Raw genomic sequence first — 21273 nt, forward strand, 5'->3', positions numbered from 1 at the left:
TCTGTATCCCCAGCCACTCAGGAGGTTGAGGCAGGAAGATTGCTTGATCCCAGGAACTCGAAGGTGCAATGAGCTATAATCATGCCCCTGCCTTCCAGTCCAGGTGACGGGGTAACATTAAGACCTTGTATCTTTTATTATTATTTATTTATTTATTTATTTTTTTAGAGACGGAGTCTCGCTCTATCGCCCAGGCTGGACTGCAGTGGTGTGATCTCGGCTCATTGCAAGCTCTGCCTCCCGGGTTCACACCATTCTCCTGCCTCAGCCTCCTGAGTAGCTGGGACTACAGGTGCCCACCACCATGCCCTGCTATTTTTTTTTTTTTTTTGTATTTTTAGTAGAGATGGGGTTTCACCGTGTTAGCCAGGATGGTCTCGATCTCCCGACCTCGTGATCCACCCGCCTTGGCCTCCCAAAGTGCTGGGATTATAGGCTTGAGCCACTGCGCCAGGCCAAGACATTGTCTCTAAAAAGAAAAAAAATAAATTCTCCATGAGGAAGCGAGTAGTGGTCATTGCGTACATGTGTCACATGTCAAGCTTGCCCAAGGTAAGCCTGTGAGTTCTGAGCCTCAGCAACTAGCTACTGGGGAGCTAAATGCGTTTCCCCACTTTAGGCTCTTCTGGAGTAGATCTTCCTGGACCTACCAGCACTTGCTTTGTAGCACCAGAAGCTCTCGCCCCAACCTTCACTCCCATTTTGGGGAAGGCAGACAAAATGCCCTGCATTCCCCCATTGGCCCACAACTAGGTACCTTAATCCCTCTTTTCAATTATTTTAGAATTGCTGGTTGTATCATATTCACATTTGCTGGCAAGGGATGATGGTGTAAAGGTCATGGGTCTAGAACGATCCTCTCCAGTAATTCTTGAGGATGGTCTACTATACCTCTCTTTAGAATGGCATTAGCTGAAATTCTAAGACAGCAGGAAAAGAGCCATTTGATACCCTATTAACCAATTATGAACAAATCTAACAACTTTTTACTTAAATTTCTCAGCATGTGGAATTGTGTTCATACTTCCCATTTTAAAAATTTCAGTTTCTTAAGGATATTTGCCCTTTAGATGTAATTACTCTATTTTCCTATAAAAAATAATGATAGGAGCCCACATAATTAAATGAATTACAAATGAGTGAACTGTGCCTTTAAATAAAACTTGTTTCAAGTAGAAAGGCTCATATAATTGATGTCAATTTGGAAAATGAAAGATGGCCTGCTTTCCAGTATTTCATGTTCATATTCAGCTGCATATTCTTTGAAAGATTGCTTTTTCATTCTGTTACTAGAAGTATCTTACTCTAACCAGCATGCATAAAAAATCAAACATTTTGTGAGAAATCTATCATGATAATATTAACCAGCATTTCGATAGCACTTTAAGAGTGAAGAGTGTTTTCTCATATACTTTCCAGTGCATTGAGATATCAGTTTGGTGTTTGCACTTGAGCCCAGGTCCACCACATCATGCTCCCTTCTCAGGATGGCAGGGGTGGGGTTGGGAAGGAAAGAGACTGTCCTCTTGGCCAGGACACCTTAGTGAGCCCCACCTGTAAACACCACCCATAACAGAGTGGCACCAGACTCACAGTTTCATGTACAACGTGGGCCCATGATGTTCATTCATAACAAGATAAAATGTAGATACCATGTGATATGGTTAGGCTTTGTGTCCTCACCCAGATCTCATCTTGAATTGTAATCCCCAAGTATTGAGGAAGGAACCTAGTGGGAGGTGATTGGATCATGGTGGGGGCTTCTCCCAACGTGTTGTTCTTGTGTTAGTGAGTGAGTTCTCATGAGATCTGATGATTTTATAAGTGTTTGGCAAGTTCCTCTTTTGCTCACTTTTCTCTCTCCTGCCATCATGTGAAGAAGGTCCTTGCTTCCCTTTCACCTTCCACCATGATTGTAAGTTTCCTGAAGCCTCCCCAGCCATGTGGAACTGTGAGTCAATTAACCTCTTTCCTTTATAAATTACCCAGTCTCAGATAGTATCTTTATAGCAGTGTGAAAATGGATTAATACACACGGTTCTTTGAATAAGAAGGCTCCCAATAAATATTTGTTTGAATATCCTTAAGGGACAAATACCTGATTGACAATAACCACTTCCCGGAGTCACACAGAATAGAAATGTATTGATTCTGGGAAGTTCATTGTGACTTTTTCCCTGATCCCCCTGAAATGATAGCAATTTTAAAGAGAAACATTTTCTGACAGTTTCTTCAAAACAGAAAAAAAAAAAACAACAACTTTTGATAGAGTCCCCTATCAAAAGTCCCTGGCTGAATTACCACATGCTTCGTCTCAGACTTTTCTCCTGTTGTTCCATGAATTAATGAGCGTGATGCTGGGAGAGAAGCAGAGTCATCAGGTAGAAGGTAAAGGGGTGACTCTTTTCAGGGGGCATGCGTTACACGATTCGGGTTGTTCACTGAATGGAAGGCAATGCTGCAGATGGGAAGCATCCCAAGGGAACTGTGTGATTGCTGAAGAAGCAGCGCTATTGAGTCAGCAGAGTCCCTCAATATTTTCTCCCGGTGACGGTGAGGTAGTTGGTGGGGAATGAGGGCAGGAAACAAGGAATAAGGCGTTTCCGTTTTCTCCTTTATGATATAAGAGGAAAGAAATTTCAGAATGCCTCAGGTAAGGCATTTTTTAAAAGTGGCCCTAACTCTGTATTACTGCCTCTTATTGATCCATATTGTGCCCATTCCCAAGGGGCAAGGGAGGGTGCAATAGAAAATTCTACATCAGTCATTGGCAAACTTTTTCCATAAAGAATAAGATAACAAATATTGTAGATTTTGCCATAAAGTCTCTGTTGTCACAACTACTCAACTCTGCCACTGTAGCATGAAAACAATCATAGATAACACAAATAAGTATGGCTATGATTCCCTTACAACTCTATTCATGAGCAGTGAAATTTAAATTTCATATCAATTTTATGGGTCATAAGATATTATTCTTTTTTAAAACTTTTGTTTCAGTCATTGAAAAATGTAAAAACCATTCTTAGTTTGCGGATGTTATAAAAACAGGTGACTCATTGGATCTGGCCTTGGGCTACAGTTTGCTAATCCCTGCTCTAGATGTAGGAACAGGAAGCTTAAACCAGTGCACAGACTAATCTATGATAGCTTCATCTCTTCTCCTTTGTATTCAAGTTCTTTTTTTTTTCCTTTAAATCTTTTCAGTATCTTTCTTAGGGGAACAAGAAAAGGAGCCAACATTTATTGAGTACTTTGTGTCAGGCATTAAACAAGGCACTTTACATGATTTAACAAGTAATTTTTATAAGACTATCATGTAGGTATATTCATTACCATTTAAAGATGGGGAAACTGAGGTAAGAAGAACTAATGGTAAAGTGTTCAATGGTCACAGGGTTAGTGAGTGCTAGGACAGAAACCAGTTCTGTCTCCGCAGCAACCTTACCAAGGGGCACTATACCCTTTCTAATATTATAATCTGCCTCTGAGTTGGGTAACTAATGAAAAGTAATTCTGAGTAGTTAGTTGCATATCTCTTGGAAACTGTCGAGCTATCAAAGGGTTTGAAGGTTCAGCTTATGTCTTGCAACAGGCAACATGTTTGCATGGCATAATTAATTGCAGATGTTTATTTTCTTGCTAGTACAGAACTCCATTTGTGAAATTACCATACAAAATTACAAACAGAATGGTAATCACTTCTGAAATGGAAATTTTTTTGAGAGGATTTTTTTCCTGTCTTCTTGGGAGCTATTGGCTCCCATTTTAACAGCTGGCCAATTATGTATTGTATAAATGCAGCTTTATCTGGCTCAACTTAAGATTCATTATAGGAAATTACAAAAATAGGAATATGTTGAGTCCAGGGATGGAGTGGACCCAATTCTCAGTCTATTGAGATGACTTTACAATGGCAGTAGCTGCTCAGGAAAATATGATTACACTACCTCACTTGAGAAGGCTCTTCAGCTTCTAGATTTAGGAGCGTGGCCCAAGTGAGGAAGTAGTTGAAAAGCTCATCTAGAGTTTGACTCAACAGATCAATGACCACTGTTTGCTGAGGTTGTCATTACTACTCAACTGACTTCCTGAGTTCTTCTCAGACGAATACATTACCAACCAAATTCCAGGAAGCCCAGAACCGGGCTCAAAGACAAACTCCTGACTATTGCAAAGTAGATATTGTTCAGAGAAAAGATCAGATTGCACTGGTTAATCAGAAAAGTAAAACCTTCTAGATAATCTAAGTGTTCACAATTACTGAGTACCAAACCTGTGGAACACGATGGAGAGTAGGAATTTAATGCCCCTACAATACCATTACGTAACTTACAAATATTTACAAATATACATTTTGAAAAAAACATATAAACAACAAAAAATTGCTTTAAACCCAAAGAATGGCTGTGTGTGTGTGTGTGTGTGTGTGTGCACGTGCACACGCGTGTGTGTGTGTAAATGGAATGGAGTGAATTAAGAGAAGGAGATTGTGAAAATGTGCGTAACTCAACTTTGCTTTTGAGGTTACTCCCCGCAAAAGGTATTATATTTGATTAAACCATGCTAGTTGAAGGGCATATTTTTGTTGTCAAAAAGAAGACGATGTCCAGTCTTTAGATAGAAAAAGATTACTACCTCATTTAAAGCCTAACACAAACTTCACAACCTGATTGACAGATCCTAATGCTTGAACAAAGGGAATGTTGGCATCATCATAATTGGTTCCCAGAGGAAAATATGAGTGCCTTTCCTTTTCTCTGGTGTTGGGGTATTTATTATTTTCATGGATTTTGACAGCACACGGAAATCAAAGTGTTCTTTAAAAGTCCATTCTTCAGGAAAGCTTAAAGGACTGTAAGCAAATAATAATACTTTCCATTCGTATAGCATTTTACAATTTCCAGAGCACCTTCACCCATCTCAGCTTATTTGACCATCACAAAAATCCTGAGATAAGAAAGTTAGTGCTATTTCCATTCATAAAGGAGGTTATTGAGGTTCAAATAACATCAGTAACATGCCCAAGACCACATGGCCAACAAATAAGTTGGCAAAGGTTACATTAGAATTCTTTTGCTCCCTTGAAGCAAGTGAGCAAAGTGCTCCCTTGCTCACTTATATTCTATTATAGTAAATAGTGCCATGTAAACAGTCCTTCCAGCCAGAAGCCTGACAGTCACCTGTTCTCAAACATTCTTCCTCTAGATATTTGTATGATTTGATATTCACCACATTCAGATCTCTGCTCAAATGTTGTCTCTTCAGAGCAGTCTCTCCTGACCATCCTATCAAATATACTGCCTCCCCTCACTATCTATCCTCTCCCTTCAATTTGTACTACTTATTTAATTGTTTATTATCTGTCTCTCCCACTAGAAGAGGAGCCCCATGAGAGCTGTTAGTCTCTTTTGCATGCCATTATATTATATCACTACCTGGAACAGTTAGTTTTTGGTCTAAAATAGGTATGCAATAAATATGCTAATAATAAAAAAGGAAACAGATTCCTCCCTCTCCTTTATTCTTCTCATCCAGTAGGCCACCAATTCTTGTAAGTTATGCAAGAATATCTGTTCTCTCTCTGTCCCTACTTCCACTGGTGAAGCCCAAATGCTCATCATTTCTCTTCTAAAGTAGTATTGTCAGATCTTCATCAATTGGTCTGCCTCCTTTGAGCTTGCCCTTCCCCAGTCCATTCTCCACTCTGCTGTTAGGGTGATCTGCTGTCAAAAACATTTTTTTACTCTCTTGTTGAAAGCATTCAATGGCTTCCGATAGCTTTCAGGTTAAAATCCCAACTCTTTAGCATGGTATGCAGGTCGTTTCATGTTTGGATTGTCTAGCCTCATCTTTCCCAACTCTTCTCTCACTCAGTTCTCCAATTATATTGAACCATTTGCAATTTTGAGAACTCACCATCTTCTCTTTCTCTTCCATATCTTTGTGAACACCACTTCTGTATTGTGTCTATTTATCCACTCTGCTACCTCTCAATTGTTTTGCCTAATTTTTACCAATTCTTCAAAATTCGGCATTTGTGACATCTTCAGGAAGCCTTCCTCAATTCCCCGCCACCCCTACAATCCTAACCTAAGATGTTCTAAGCACTCCCATCATACCCCTCTCTTACATCTGTATCATGGCACTTATCACCCTCTGTGGGAATTCATTCATTTGTTTTCTCCTTCATTACACATGAGGTCAACAACCTAGTCTTATTCATCTTTAAATTCCTAGCACCTACTACAGTGTCTTAAACATAGTAATTCATCAATAAGTATTTGCTAAGTAAATACATATTCAGATGGCTGCTGTAGAGTTTCTTCTGGAATTATTTTTGTAGTTTTGCCTAAAAAATGGAGTAATCAGAAAGTGAATGTTGCATGTATTGGTAACCCTCACCAATCTTAGTGTCTTATAAAGACACATCTTTCAACATAATTAAGATGCAATAAATAAAAATTGAGGCATGTGATATGGTTTGGCTGTGTCCCCACCCAAATCTCATCTTGAATTGTAGCTCCCATAATCCTCACATGTCATGGGAGAGACTCTGTGGGAGATAATTGAATCATGGGGGCAGTTACCCTCATGCTGTTCTTGGGATAGTGCATGAGTTCTCATGAGATTTGATGGTTTTATAAAGGCCTTTTCCCTCAGTTTGCTCATTCTTCTCTTTCCTGCCACCATGTGAAGAAGGATGTGTTTGCTTCCCCTTCCACCATGATTGTATGTTTCCTGAACCCTTTGCAGCCCTGCGGAACTGTGAGTCAATTAAACCTCTTTCCTTTATAAATTACCCAGTCTTGGGTATGTCCTTATAGCAGCGGAAGAATGGACTAATACAGCATGAAAAGGGTATCTAACCTATCTTGGAAGAAAGGTGCTGGGGAGCAGTCAGGAAAATTCCTTGGAGTAGGTACCATCTGATCCTTAAAGATCTCTGGAGGATGGGGGACAGAAAGAAGAGGAAGAATGGGGAGGGTATTTCAGGCTCAAAATATGTCCAAAGTTCCAGTATGGGGGTTTCAAGGGAGCAGCAAGCAGTTCAGATTTACAGGAAGCTAAGTACAAGGCAGTGAAGGGCACTGAAGGGGATGAAGTGAGGGGTATCCGGGGGGCTAGATCATGAAAGTGCTGTGGGGAGGGGACAGAGAACTGTGAAAAGTATTGAGATGTTTGGATGTCATCTTCAGGAGAATACCCTGGAAGATTAATGAACAATAGTTTTGACAGGGATAATATTGAGGCAAGAGGGCAGTTGGAGATAAGGGCCAGGAGAGTGAAAGGAATAGAGATAAAGAAGATAGGACAGATTCCATGAGTGGTTATGAGGCAATATGGACAAATTTGGCGATTACTGGTTTGTGGGGATCAAGGAAGAGAAGAAAATCATGTGAGGTGACAGGTTTCCAGCTAGAGTGATGGATGGAGCATAGTGCCATCAAGCAAAATACAAAATGCTATAGAAGGTATATATTTTAGAGTGGGGGAAGTTAAGCTCAGATATGATCATATGAGTCTGAGGGACTATGAGATATCCAAGTGCAGATGTTGAGCAAGAATAAGTCCCAAATTCAAGATAGCTTGGGTTTCATCAGTACATAGTTAGCAGTGTATTGAAGAATACAACTATCACCCAAGAAGAGGATAGAATGTAAGAAGAAAAGTTGGCTAAGGACCAGATGCTAGAGAATGCCACCATTAAGAGAAGGCATGAAAAGAAGAATCACAAGAAAAAAGAACCAACAGTAAGATACTGGGAGAGAACTCTGGCTTCCCAGAAACCAGGAGAATAGTTTCAGGGTAGGTGAGATCAGTAATGCTGAGTGTCCTGAGGCTTTCTGATTCCACAGAGTAGATAGGGAAGAAACTACATTAGAGAGGGTTATGGAGGGAATGAATAACATCAAGGAACTGGAGGCAGTGAATGCAGAGTACTCTTCTGGGAAGTTAAAATAAGAAGGAAAGAAAAGGTGTAGTGTGATTGTTAGAAGGAAAATGTAGGTCAAAGGAAGGGTTACTCATATCAACAGAGACTTGAGCATTATAGTTTGAAAATAAGAGTTTTAAGCTGGCCATGGTGGCTCCTGCCTGTAGTTCCAGCTAGCCTGTTCAACCCTGCACCGCTCACTCCAGTCAGGGTGACACAGTGAGACCCTGTCTCTAAAAATAGAGAAAGAAAATAAGGAGACAGTGGAAGAGCTGAGACAGCAAGATCCTGGAGAAGATGGAAGGAGTTGAGCATAAGGTCACCAATGGAAGGTTTGATACTTTAACCTCTGAAACAAAAAGAAAAGAAGAATAGGTACGGCCAGAGATAATTTTGAAAGGTATGATGTGTTGAAGAATTCCCCTTGAGGCTCCAGGTTTTGTCATCATATAGGAGGACAGGATATCAGTGAAGAGTGAAAGGGGCAGAAGTCTGGAATAGTCGCTGGAGAAAATGAGACAGGAAGTAGAGCAAAGTCATGTAAAGGGATTAGGAGTCTAGGCTAAGGGCTCTGCTAACAGAAGGGTTGGGGTTCTGCAATCAGATGCAGTGAGCAGATAGGGATGTAAGGCCAAGAAAATGCTGGTGAGATATTATCAAAGATGATTAACCTGGGGTCCAGGTCAATAGGAAGGGAAAAAAGTAGAGGAGAGGGCTGACAAAATTTGAGATAATGAAGAGATCAAGGTGTCAGAGGCATTTGAACCAGAGCAACTCCATCTGGAATAGGGGCTGGGTAAAATAAGGCTGAGACCTGCTGGGCTACATTTACAGAAGTTAGGCATTCTTAGTCACAGGATGAAATAGGAGGTCAGCACAAGATACAGGTCCCAAAGACCTTGCTCATAAAACAGGTTGCAGTAAAGAAGCCAGCCAAATCCCACCAAACCCAAGATGGCCATGAGAGTGACCTCTGGTCATCCTCACTGCTCATTATATGCAAATTATAATGCAGTAGCAGGCTAAGAGACACTCCCACCAGTGCCATGACGGTTTACAAACACAAGGACAATGTCAGGAAGTTACCCTATATGGTCTAAAAAAGGGAGAAACCCTCAGTTCCAGGAATTGCTCACCCCTCTCCCAGAAAACTCAGAAATAATCCATTCTTTGTTTACCATATAATTAAGGAGTAACTATACATGTATTCGGTCAAGCAGCCCATGTCGCTGCCTGGCCTATGGAGTAGCCTTTCTTTTATTCCTTTACTTTCTTAATAAACTTGCTTTCACTTTACTCTATGGACTCGCCCCAAATTCTTTCTTGTGTGAGGTCCAAGAACCTTTTCTTGGGGTCAGGATCAGGATCCCTCTCCAATAACAAAGATATCTGAGACTTCAGTGAGGTCATTGAGTAGCTGTAGTGGGAGTTAGAGTGTTCAAGAGCTGATAAGATAAAAGAGGAGGTCAGAGAAAGGAACTTTCTCTGAAGATAACTTTTTCTGAAAGAAAAAATTCCAGGTGCTGTAAGTTGTTAGGGTCTTATCAGTGTTATTCAGACTAATGCTTTTTTCTTTTTTTTTTTTTTTTTTTTTTCTTGATACAGGGTCTCATTCCATCCCGCAGGCTGGAGTACAGTGGTGTCATCACTCACTGCAGCCTCTACCTTCCAGGCTAAAGTGATCCTCCCATCTCAGCCTCCCGAGTAGCTGGGACCACAGGCGCATGCCACCATATCTGGCTAATTTTAAAATTATTTGTAGCAACAGGATCTCCCTATGTTGCCCAGGCTGGTCTTGAACTCCTGGGCTCGAGTGATTCTCCCACTTTGGCCTCCCGAAGTGCTGGGATTACAGGCTGAGCCACTATGTCTGGTCTCAGAATAATGCCTTGATTTCTATTTTATAATCTCAGCATCGGCAGTAGGCAATTAAATGCACCAGTATAAAGATACTCTTTAAGAAAGTAGAAATAAGCCACTTCAACCCCCCAAATGCAGACTTGGTATGTTTATTGTGGCTGTTATAACATTTCTTGTTAATGAAATCACTGCCAAGTTTATTTTTATAGTCCTCTAAATAAGATTTCTTGTTCTTATCTTTTTAGGCTTGCTGAGAACTATTGTTTATTACTCCCTTTTCTTCTACTGTGCCTATAATTCTAAACCATTCAACTGATCTTTGATATATCATGCTTTGCGCTGATAATTATCATCCTATGCAATGGTGTGCTGGTAAATGTGTAATATTCAGCTGCAGCCAGGGAAAGCAGGGTGGGTCGACTGATTTTTAGAGTTTGCTGTTTTCCATGCTATAAATATGGTAGCATGGCTGCTTCCAAATTACCAATGTGACAGCTCTAAACACGGAGTTAGGAAAAAAACATATAGTTGTGCACCATTGTACTGTGTAGTATTTTCTGAGGATATTTTTAAAAAAACCCTCAAGAACATAGACAATGGTAAATTGTAATAAATAAAAAAGAAGTGACGTATTTTGAGTATTTACTGACTTTGTTCTTTATATAATTGAATTACTAGCTTATATAATTCAATTTTGAATGATGACAGTGATTGTTTGTTTGATTGTTTTTGGCTTAGGTTTGACATCCCAAGATGACAATGTTTAACAACAGGCTTGCCTAATTCCTGAAATTTTAACAATCAACTCTCATAAGCTAATATGAGCTGGCTTCAACATACCACTGACTTTATGTCTGTATTTTTTATCTTACCACTTAAATTTTAAGCATGTAGAGGCAGGGGTCATGGCTTAGATATATTTGTATTGTCCATAGTGCTTATCCCATAGCGACTTACTAAATATTTGTTGGATAACAGATATATTTCTGGACTAAAAGCTATATATGACCTGTATAAGTTTCTGGTTGCTACATTAGTTGTTATAATCACCCTGGTAAATGTGCTGGAAATGTTTGCCCTGGTAAAATCGAGGCTATAGATCTGTGTATCTTGGAAATGAACATGTTTTCTCTGGATGTTGAAGTAGAATATGTCTTCTGTAGGACTACAAGGGCATATCAATCTGCATATGTTTTCACAGTGTTCCTTTATGGTTATCAATGTATCATGAATTGCCAGCATAGGATACAATCACATTGGATATAAACTTGCATCTATTTCTTAATTAAATGTTTCAGAAATGCACTCCTTTAAAATGCAAGAGTATAATCACTAGCAGTTAATTATATTACAGAAACTAAATGAAACTATGCAATTAATTATGCCATATAAATGATATTTGTGGAATCCAATCTGGTGTCAAGAAATGAAATTGTTTTTAATGTGCTGTGAAGGGTTTCTAATTTGTCTCTCAGTGCAATATGTTATACACCAAAATAAACATTTCATCCTTTCTAGAGGAGTGAAAAAAAAAGTATCTTTCATGAAGTCTACAATTTTCAAGAAAATCACATTTTAGAAAAAATCACATCTTAGAGATGTGATACGCTGTTCTTCCATTAAATTTCTAATTCTGTTATTTCATTGCTTAAATTAAAAACCTCAGAATTTAAATGAATTCTAACTCTGTATATGCAGAGGCTATTTTTTGTGACTCTTTTTTTGTGTGAATTTCATTTAAACAGCTCAAGAGCACCTAAAGGACATCATGCATTTTGTTAGGGGGACAGGCTACTCACCATTTTTCCTAGTACTACTTTTAGTTGTTCTCTAAATGTAAAGGTGGGGAAGGAGACCAAGTTCTGTAGCTAACAATCAATCTCATTTCGACTCACCCATTTTTTAGATTAAAAAGCTGAAATTCAGAAAAATTTATTAGGGTTTTGAAAATAAATTTTTAAGAATGGAATTAAATCACCAGAGAAGGGTTGTATGTTTTAACCAATTGTGTTTTAGATAGGTTTATGCTCTTCCTTAAAGCTAAATCTGAATAATATGACTGTTGTTGTTGCAACAAGTCAGATTCTTGTTTGTAGCTCAGCACATTTTTAAAATAGATTTTATTTTTCAGAACAGTTTTAGATTCACAGCAGAACTGAGGGGAAGGCACAGAGATTTCCCATATACTCCCTGTCCCCACACATGCACAGTCTTTCCCGAAATCAAAATCCCACACGACAGTGGTATATTGGTTATAATAATGGACACATTATTATAAACCAAAGTCCATAGTTTACATTAGGGTTCACAATTGGTGTTGTACACTCCATAGGTTTTGATACATGTGTAATGACATTATCCCCCATTACAGTATCATACAAAGTAGTTTCAGTGCCATAAAATTCTCTATGCGCCCTCCCTCCCCTCAAAGCCCTGGAAACCACTGATCTTTTTACTGTCTCCACAGTTTTACATTTTCCAGAATGTCATATAATCGGAATCATACAGTACGTAGCCTTTTCAGTTTGGCTTCTTTAACTTAGTAATATGCATTTAAGGGTCCTCCATGTCTTTTTATGTCTTGATAGCTCATTTCCTTTTAGCACTGACTAATATTCCATCATCTGGATTACCAGAGTCTGTGTATCCATTCAGCTACTGAAGATTTCTTTGTTGCCTCCAAGTTTTGGCAATAATGAATAAAGCTGCTATGAACATCCATGTACAGATTTTTGTGTGAATATAAGTTTTCAACTTCTTTGGGTAAATACCACGTAGTATGACTGCTGGATCATGTAGTAAGGGTATGTTTCATTTTCTTAAGAAACTGTCAAGCGGAATTCTAAAGTCGCTGCACCATTTTGCATTCCCATCAGCAATGAATGAGAGTCCCTTTTGCTCCACACCCCACCAGCATTCGGTGGTGTTAGTGTTCTGCATTTTGACAACTCTAATATGTATGTACTGGTATCTTATTTTAATTTACATTTCCTTCATGACTTAAAGTGTTTAGCATCCTTCGTTATGCTTCTTTCCCATCTGTATATCTTAGTATTTATTCAGATCTTTTGTCCATTTTTCAATTGGGTTGTTTGTTTACTTATTATAAAGTTGAAATAATTTTTTGTATATTTTGGATAACATTCCTTTATCAGATATGTCTTTTGCAAATACTTTCTTTCAGTCTGTATCTTGTCTTCTCATTCTCTTGGCAGTGTCTTTTGCAGAACAGAAGGTTTCAATTTTAATGAAGTACAGCTTATCAATTATTTCTTTGTTCCAGAACTATTTGTTAAAAAGAATATCTTGCTCCATTGTATTCCCTTTGCTCCTTTGTCAAAAATGTGTTCACTATATTTATGTGGGTCTATTTCTGCTTTGTTGATCTATTTTTTCCACTGTTTTACAATACTGCACTGTCTTTATTACTATAGCTTTATGTCTTGACTTGTCAGTCCTATGATATTTTTCTTCCTCTTCATTATTGTGTTGAATACTCAAGACCTTTTGCTTTTCCATATAAATGTTAAAATGAACTTGTCAAGATTCACAAAATAACTTGCTGAATTTTGGATGAGATAGCATTGACTCTACATATCAAGTTGGGAAAAACTGGTATCTTGGCAATATTGAGTCTTCCTATTCATGAACATGGAATATCTCTTCATTTAATTCCTTGATTTCTTTAATTGGAGTTTTGTGGTTGTCCTCATTTGGATCTTGCATATTTTGTTAGACTTATACCTAAGTATTTCATTTCCAAATGCTAGTGTAGATGGCATTGTGATTCTGTTTTGTTTTGTTCTTTTTTTTTTTTTTTTTTTTTTTGAGAAGGAGTCTTGCTCTGTTGCCCAGGCTGGAATGCAATGGTGCGATCTCAGCCCACGGCAACCTCTGCCTCCTGGGTTCAAGCAATTCTCCTGCCTCAGCCTCCCAAGTAGCTGGGATTACAGGCACTTGCCATCATGCCTGGCTAATTTCTGTATTTTTGTAGAGACGGGGTTTCACCATGTTGGCCAGGCTGGTCTTGAACTCCTGTCCACAGGTGATCTGCCCGCCTTGGCCCCCCCAAAGTGCTGGGATTACAAGCATGAGCCACTGTGCCCAGCCTATGTTTTTAATTTAAAATGCCACTTGTTAATTGTTAGGATATAGGAAAGTTATTGACTTGTATACAATAACCTTGTATTGCACAAACATGCTATACCTGATCTTAGTGGGAAAACTGTTTGTCCAGTTCTATAGATGATGTTAATTGGAGGTTTTTTGTAGATGTTTTTTACAAGTTGATGATGTTCCCTCTATTCCTACTTTGCTAAGTGTTTTTATAGTAACTCCTGTTTTCTTTTGATAAGTGTTAGCATGGTATATCTTACCCTATCCCTATACTTTTAATCTATATGTGCCATTATATTTAAAGTGAGTTTCTTATAGACAACATAGAGTTAGGTCTTGTTTTGTGATCACTCTGACAATCTCTGTCTCTTAACTAGTGTATTTAGACCATTGACTTTTAAAGTAATTATTGACATAGTTGGATTAATATCTACTATATTTGTTACTGTTTTCTATTAATTGCTCCTTTTCTTTGTTTCTGTTTTTGTCTTTTACTCTTTTTCTGCCTTTTGTGTTTTAAACACTTTACATGATTTCTTCTTCTCTATTTTCTTAGAATAAAAGTTACACATTTTTTAAAAAACAATTTTTTGTGGTTGACCTATCATTTGCAATATACATTTACAACTAATCCACGTCCACTTTCAAGCAACACTGTGCTACAGGCAGTACAAGTATATTAAAATAAACAAAAATCCTAATTCCTTCCACTATTTGTATTATTGCTGTTATTTATTTTGCTTACACATAGCAAACATACCATATATACATATATATGTTTATATGTGTGTATATTGTGTATATAATTGAATACATTGCTGTCATTATTATTCGAACAAATTATCTGTTAGAAAAGTTAAGAATAACAAAAATAACAATTTTTATTTTACCTTTACTTTTTCTTCCTCTGATGCTGTTCTTTTCTTTATATAGATGCAAGTTTCTGACTTACGGCTTTTCTTTCTCTCTGAAGAACTTCTTTTACCCTTTCTTGAAAGGCAGGTCTACTGATAGCATATTTCCTCAATTTCTGTTTGTCTGAGAAAGTTTTATTTCTCCTTCACTTTTAAAGGGTAATTTCACAGTGTACAGGATTCTAGGCTGGTAGGTCTTCTAACACTTTAAATATTTCACTCAACTGTTCTTGCTTATGATTTCTGAGGAAAAATCACAAGTAATTCTTGTCTTTGCTTTTCTACGGATAAGTTGTTTTTTTCCCCTGTGGCTCATTTCAAGTTTTTTTTTTTTTTTTTTTTTAGACAGAGTCTCCCTCTGTCGCCCAGGCTGGAGTGCAGTGGTGCGATCTCCACTCACTACAACCTCCGCCTCCCAGGTTTAAGCGATTCTCCTGCCTCAGCCTCCTGAGTAGCTGGGATTACAGGCGTGCGCCACCATGCCCGGCTAATTTTTGTTATTTTTAGTAGAGACGGGGTTTTACCATGTTGGTCAGGCTGATCTCTAACTCCTGACCTTGTGATGCACCCGCCTTGGCCTCCCAAAGTCCTGGGATTACAGGTGTGAGCCACTGCACCCAGCCAGTTTTTTTCCTTTATGTTTACTTTTCTGCTGTTTGAACATGATATGACTAGTTATAGTTATTTTTTGGCATTTATCCTTCTTGGTGTTTTCTGATATTACTGGATCTGGGATTTGGTGTCTCATTTTAATTTGTGGACATTCTTAGTCATTACTTCAAATGTTCCTTTTCTTCCTTTCTCTCTTTCTTCTTCTGGTGTTCTCATCACACATATGTTACACCTTTCACAGTTGCCCACAGTTTTTGGATATCCTATTTTTTTTTTCAGTTTTTTTCTCTTTGCTTTCTGTTTTTGAATCTTCTATAAATTCTTTTCTCAGCTATGTCCAGTATACTAATGAGCCCATCAAAGGCATTACTCATTTCTATGAGTGTTTTCGATCTTTAGAATTTTTTATTCTTAGAATTTTCATCTCTCTGTTTACAATGCCCGTCTGTTCTTGTCTGCTGCCTGCTTTATACGAGCCCTTAGCCTGTTAATTATAATTGTTTTATATTCCCATTCTGATAATTCCAACCTCCTTGCCATGTCTGAATCTGATTCTGATGCTTGCTCTATCTCTTGCAGTTTTAGTTTTTGCCTCATTAATTTTGATGCTCTGTTGTTAGGTGCATACGCATTAAGGATTGTCAGGGCGTCTTTAAGAATTGACCCCTTTATCATTGTGTAATGCCCTTCTTTATCCCTGATAATTTTCCTTGCACTGATATCTGTTCTATATAAAACTAGCATAGCTTCTTCTGCTTTCTTTTGATAAGTTTTAGCATAGTATATCTTTCTGCATCGTTTTATTTTTAGCCTATATGTGTCTTTATATTTAAAGTGTGTTTCTCATAGACAACATATAGTTGGGTCTTGTTTTTTGATCACTCTGACAATCTGTTTTCTGCCTTTTAGTATGCCTTGTAATTTTTTTCTTGATAGCTGGACATGATTTACTGGGTAAAGGGAACTGCTATAAATAGGCCATTAGTAACATGTTAGTAAGCTGTGGGGGAAGGTGAATCCTGTAAGTCTCGTTCTTTTGATGAGCCTGTGTGTCTGGATTGCGAATTTCACAAGTGCTTCTCAGTCTTCCTCACCCTCCCTCTTAGGTGCGACCAGAGGTTAGAGTGGATATTTTCCTTCCCTCTGTGAGTTATTCCCTGACAAAGTTCCAATAGCTTAGACTCTGATAACATAGTTTCTCTTGAGGGCAGGCCTTGGAAAGAACAACGTGTTCTGGCACATTTCAAAATGGTGCCTTTTCCTTCCCCTCCGCCAGAAGCAAGAGAGAATTTTTCACTGATACTCACTTTAAGAATCTGTTGAACTCCTGGAAGTAAAACTCACAAAAGCATAGGGGCCCCTATGACTGGGCACCCCTGGAATTTTTAACTCTAAAATTGTCCATGCTGAGCACTTGTCCATTACAATGTAGGTTTTTCTGCCCTATACTGGTTATTCAGGGGGTTCCTGCCTGTGAATTTCTGCTCCAGTAAGTTGTGATTCTCAGTGTTTGCCTCTCTATCTCTCCAATGTGGGGGCAACAAAACTGCCTTGTGACCTTACTTCTCTGATGGATCTAAGAAAAATTATTTATTTTTTAGTTTGTTACATTTTTACTTGTTAGGATGGAACGGCAACTTCCAAGCTCTTTACATGCCAGACTGGAAGGCAGCCAGGAGTCTCAATGAGCTTTTCTGAGACATCTTTATTAGGGTATGTAATACCCCAATAGGTACCATAACATTTGCATGTCATAAAATTCACTCATTGTAGGGGTACAACTCAATAATTTTTAGTAAATTTAGAGAATTGTGTAACAATCAACAGTCGCCACAATAAGTTTAGAACATTTTCATCACCCCAGAAAGTCCCCTTGTGCCCATTTGGGATCCCTGCTTCTACCACCAGTCCTAGGCAACCACTGATGTACTTTCTGTCTCTATAAATGTGCCCTTTTTTTGATATTATGTATAAATGGAATCATACAATATGCAGTCTTTTTGTCTGGCGTCTGTTATTCAGCTTAATGTTTTTGATATTCATCCATGTTGTAGCATACATCTCAATGCAATTTTAAAACCCCAAATTAAGATACAGTAACGGTTTTCTAGTTATTAATACATATTTAACCAGATTGAAAATAAGACAATATTAAAATGAACCTTTCTATGAGGATGCCAACTTGTATATTACACATGAAACATGATGACTGGTCTACAGATCATACTCACAAGCTCTTGGTTAGCCAACTGACCTGTAAGAATGATTTTAAAATTATAAAGTTTTACCAACAGAACTATATTTTGAAATATGTTATAGATGCACTCATATTGATTAATTTCAGTAGATGATAGAAATAAACAACAAATGAGCACAGTTGATGTTAGAACACATCGTGTTCAAATTTGCATAAGTGGCTTCAATTTCTTCCTAAGAAATCTAATTAACCTTCCCAAACAAATGGAATAGTTAACGTCTGATTTTTCTGAAAGCCAGTTTGAAAGTTTCAAAGCTGTCATGGTTTTATCATTGTAAAAAGTTTGAAATTCACAGACTGTTCATGTATATAAATTACTGTACTTACAAATTATCCTCGAGTCTTTTCAAGGATTCCAAAACTAATGAGTGATTACTGTCTAAGGAGCAGGATCCAAAACAATTTAGGGCTGAAATATATCTAATTTTCATAACCCAGTCATTATGTAGCTTCCTTTTAACACTGGGGATTAAGAAAAGGCAGGGGAGATTTATGTTAGACACACAAATGTATAATGTAAGTTTCTATTCAGCAATTTATTTTGACTGTAACTAAATTGTGCTAAACCCAAATGTAGAATACAGCCCAATGCATTATAACACCTTTTTTTTTTTAGATGGAGTCTTGCTCTCTTGCCTAGGCTGGAGTGTGCAGTGGTGCAATCTCGGCTCACTGCAACCTCTGCCTCCTGGGTTCATGCAATTCTCTTGCCTCAGCCTCCCAAGTAACTGGAATTACAGGTGTGCACCTCCATGCCCGGCTAATTTTGTATTTTTAGTAGAGACGGGTTTCATAATGTTGGCTAGGCTGGTCTCGAACTCCTGACCTCAGGTGATCTGCCTGCCTCAGCCTCCCAAAGTACTGGGATTACAGGCATGAGCCATTGCACCTGGCCCACTTTTAACTGTTTATTTATAATCAAGCATACTTAAAATGGAAAAGTAACTTTAAAAGACCCACAAAAATTTGAGCTGTGAATTCAGAATTAAAAGAATAATCTAGAAGAATCCCAGTTCAATAATGGCACTATTAATTTTATTTTACTAGAAAATTTCTAATGATCCCAATGGAGCAGTATGCTTCATATTCTTTTATATCTTATTTGAATCAATTCATTTGAAAATATATTTATATTTTCCATTAATACTTTTCAAACTGAAGTACTGGGTAATGTAAAATCTCAGATCACTGGTGAAGCTGAGTGGGGGATAGTGATAACATTCCTTGTCAGAGTGTTGGCCATCAGTTCACAAAACATTTGAATGTGGGGCTTAAGGTTACAGACAAAACCTCTGCCTCAAAATTCTTGTCTTCGTGGTGTTATATTTACCAGTATTTAATGGCTTCTTTGTCTCCTCATTCACATCTATTGAACACCTACTGCATCCCAGGTACTAAGGACACAAGGATGATTAAGGTAAAAATTCTTGTCACCAAGTTGCTTAAATTCTAGTTGAGGAATAGAAATGCTTACAGCTCAAGGCGTGAAAGTTCTACAATATGACATTAAACAGAGTGGAGAGGAAGCTTTCTATTCTCATGCCAGATATGTTTGAACTCTGGATGCTGGCTACTTCTTTCTTTAATTTGTATAATGGTTTGCATATCAGTGTTTACTACCCCCATATCCACCCATTCAACAAGAATGAATTCTATGGATGTCAGCTTCAGGAAAACTCGTATGATAGCTCCAGAATTTAATTATCTCTTTGGCCTTAATACTTTTCATTCTGGTGAGGTTTGAAGATCTCTTGGTGTAAGAAAATGCTGCAACACTCAGCTTATATATACACCGCAGTCTTGAATGATTTAAATCATCTGCATGATTAAATCATCTACATGAATATAATAACCACAAGAACTAATGTGAATTAGCATTCATTTAACTGTACCCAGATTCCTTAACTTCCTCAGATTTCTAAATCTCATTTTTAACATATCTATTTGATGAAAACAGGGATTGGGATTGAAAAATGAGCCATGGAATTTTCTGACAGGTGGCACACACATTAATAAAAAGCAGATTCATGTCTCAGCATCTATTCTAAGAGCCTAGCATAACTAGAATGAAATGCTTAATAGTATATAGAGCAGCACATCACAGATTGGGGAAGTCCTCCATCAGGTCTAATTCTTTGTTGGGACTAAGTAATACTGCTTATATGTGAAGGATTGAAAATGGAGCCAGTTAATTTTATTTTATCATTCTTAGGGTTCCAGCAATGGGACTAGTCTTAATTCCACGTAGTATCAGTTGTAATGAGCTTTTAATTGCATATTCTAACTCTGGGATAAAGTATTTGTTACATAATAACAAAGTATAATCCATTTTTTAATGTCTTTATAAGGAAAAAATGTTCACTGTACAAAATTTAGAAAGCAAATAAAATTTTAAAAATCACCTCTTTGAAGCCCTATAGAAATCATTTATTAAAGTTTTGGATACTTATACTCAATATTTTTCTAAGTAGAAATACACACACATATATACATTTATAAGACTGGATTCATATATACATAAAAAATTAATTAAATTAAAATTTTTTATCCCCCAAATTCATATGTTGAAAGATAAATAATTTTTACTTGACATTATGTCATAAACACTTTTCATGCTATTAAACATTTTTCAAAACAATTAAATGGGTGCATGACATATGGTTATACTATGATTTACTGAACATCCTTGAAATCTGAATGTATTTTAGGTGTTGGACAAAAAATGTATTTTATATATAAATATATTATATATAATTTAAGTTTATATTATATATTTATATATCTGATTTATGTAAATGATTAATATCTAAATTAATCATTCCCCTTTTGTTGGACACTAGATAATTTACCATCAGAAATAATGCTGTGGGCTGGGCGCGGTGGCTCAAGCCTGTAATCCCAGCACTTTGGGAGGCTGAGGCGGGCGGATCATGAAGTCAGGAGTTTGAGACCAGCCTGACCAACATGGTGAAACCCCGTTGCTACTAAAAATACAAAAATTAGCCTGGCATAGTGGCACGTGCCTGTAATCTCAGCTACTCAGGAGGCTGAGGCAGGAGAATCGCTTGAACCCGGGAGGCGGAGGTTGCAGTGAGCTGAGACTGTGCCACTGCACTCCAGCCTGGGCGACAGAGTGAGACTCCGTCAAAAAAGGAAAGAAAGGCAAGGCAAGGCGAAGCTGTGATAACCATACTTATATTTTTGAAGACAGGGATACCAAGTCCCAATGTATTAATGGTTATGAAGGCACTTGACGCAGCTTCCGAAATTCTTTCCAGAAAGGTGGATCCAACTCATACTTTTGCCACCAACTAGTGTGAGAATTCCCAGCTCACAGCGTCTTCCCCATTTTTAATCATTTCTGATTTTATAAGTGAAAAATTGTATCTGATTTTAACTTGTACTTCTTTGATAAATAAGGAAGACCATTTAATATAAAATTTAGGTTTTTCAGCTAATAAAAGTAATACATACCTTTCTCAAAAACTTTAAAGACATTGCAATTATAAGGAAGACAATAATTGTCAGTTGGGGGTAACTATTGTTAGCATTTTTTTCTGATGATCACCTTGAAATGT

At 37.7% G+C, this 21273-nt stretch overlaps 1 protein-coding gene across 8 annotated transcripts in view; it reads right to left on the minus strand.

Annotated features, from left to right (window-relative positions):
• The window catches only part of WDR64 (WD repeat domain 64), a 150941-nt gene that overhangs the window by 96885 nt on the left and 32783 nt on the right, over positions 1 to 21273 (minus strand). For 5 of the 8 annotated variants that reach the window (XR_008501183.1, XM_054478906.1, XM_054478925.2 and 2 more), the window contains one exon: positions 18023 to 18157. The exons of the other annotated variants lie outside the window; for them this stretch is intronic. Coding sequence is in view for 4 of the 5 variants with exons in the window: in XM_054478906.1 (XP_054334881.1) it covers positions 18023 to 18157 (135 nt within the window). In the remaining variant the exon portion in view is untranslated. The remainder of the gene's footprint in view (positions 1 to 18022; positions 18158 to 21273) is intronic. 8 annotated transcript variants of the gene reach the window in all.

The sequence above is a fragment of the Pongo pygmaeus genome, chromosome 1 (genome assembly GCF_028885625.2).
Source record: "Pongo pygmaeus isolate AG05252 chromosome 1, NHGRI_mPonPyg2-v2.0_pri, whole genome shotgun sequence".
Lineage (NCBI taxonomy): Eukaryota > Metazoa > Chordata > Mammalia > Primates > Hominidae > Pongo > Pongo pygmaeus.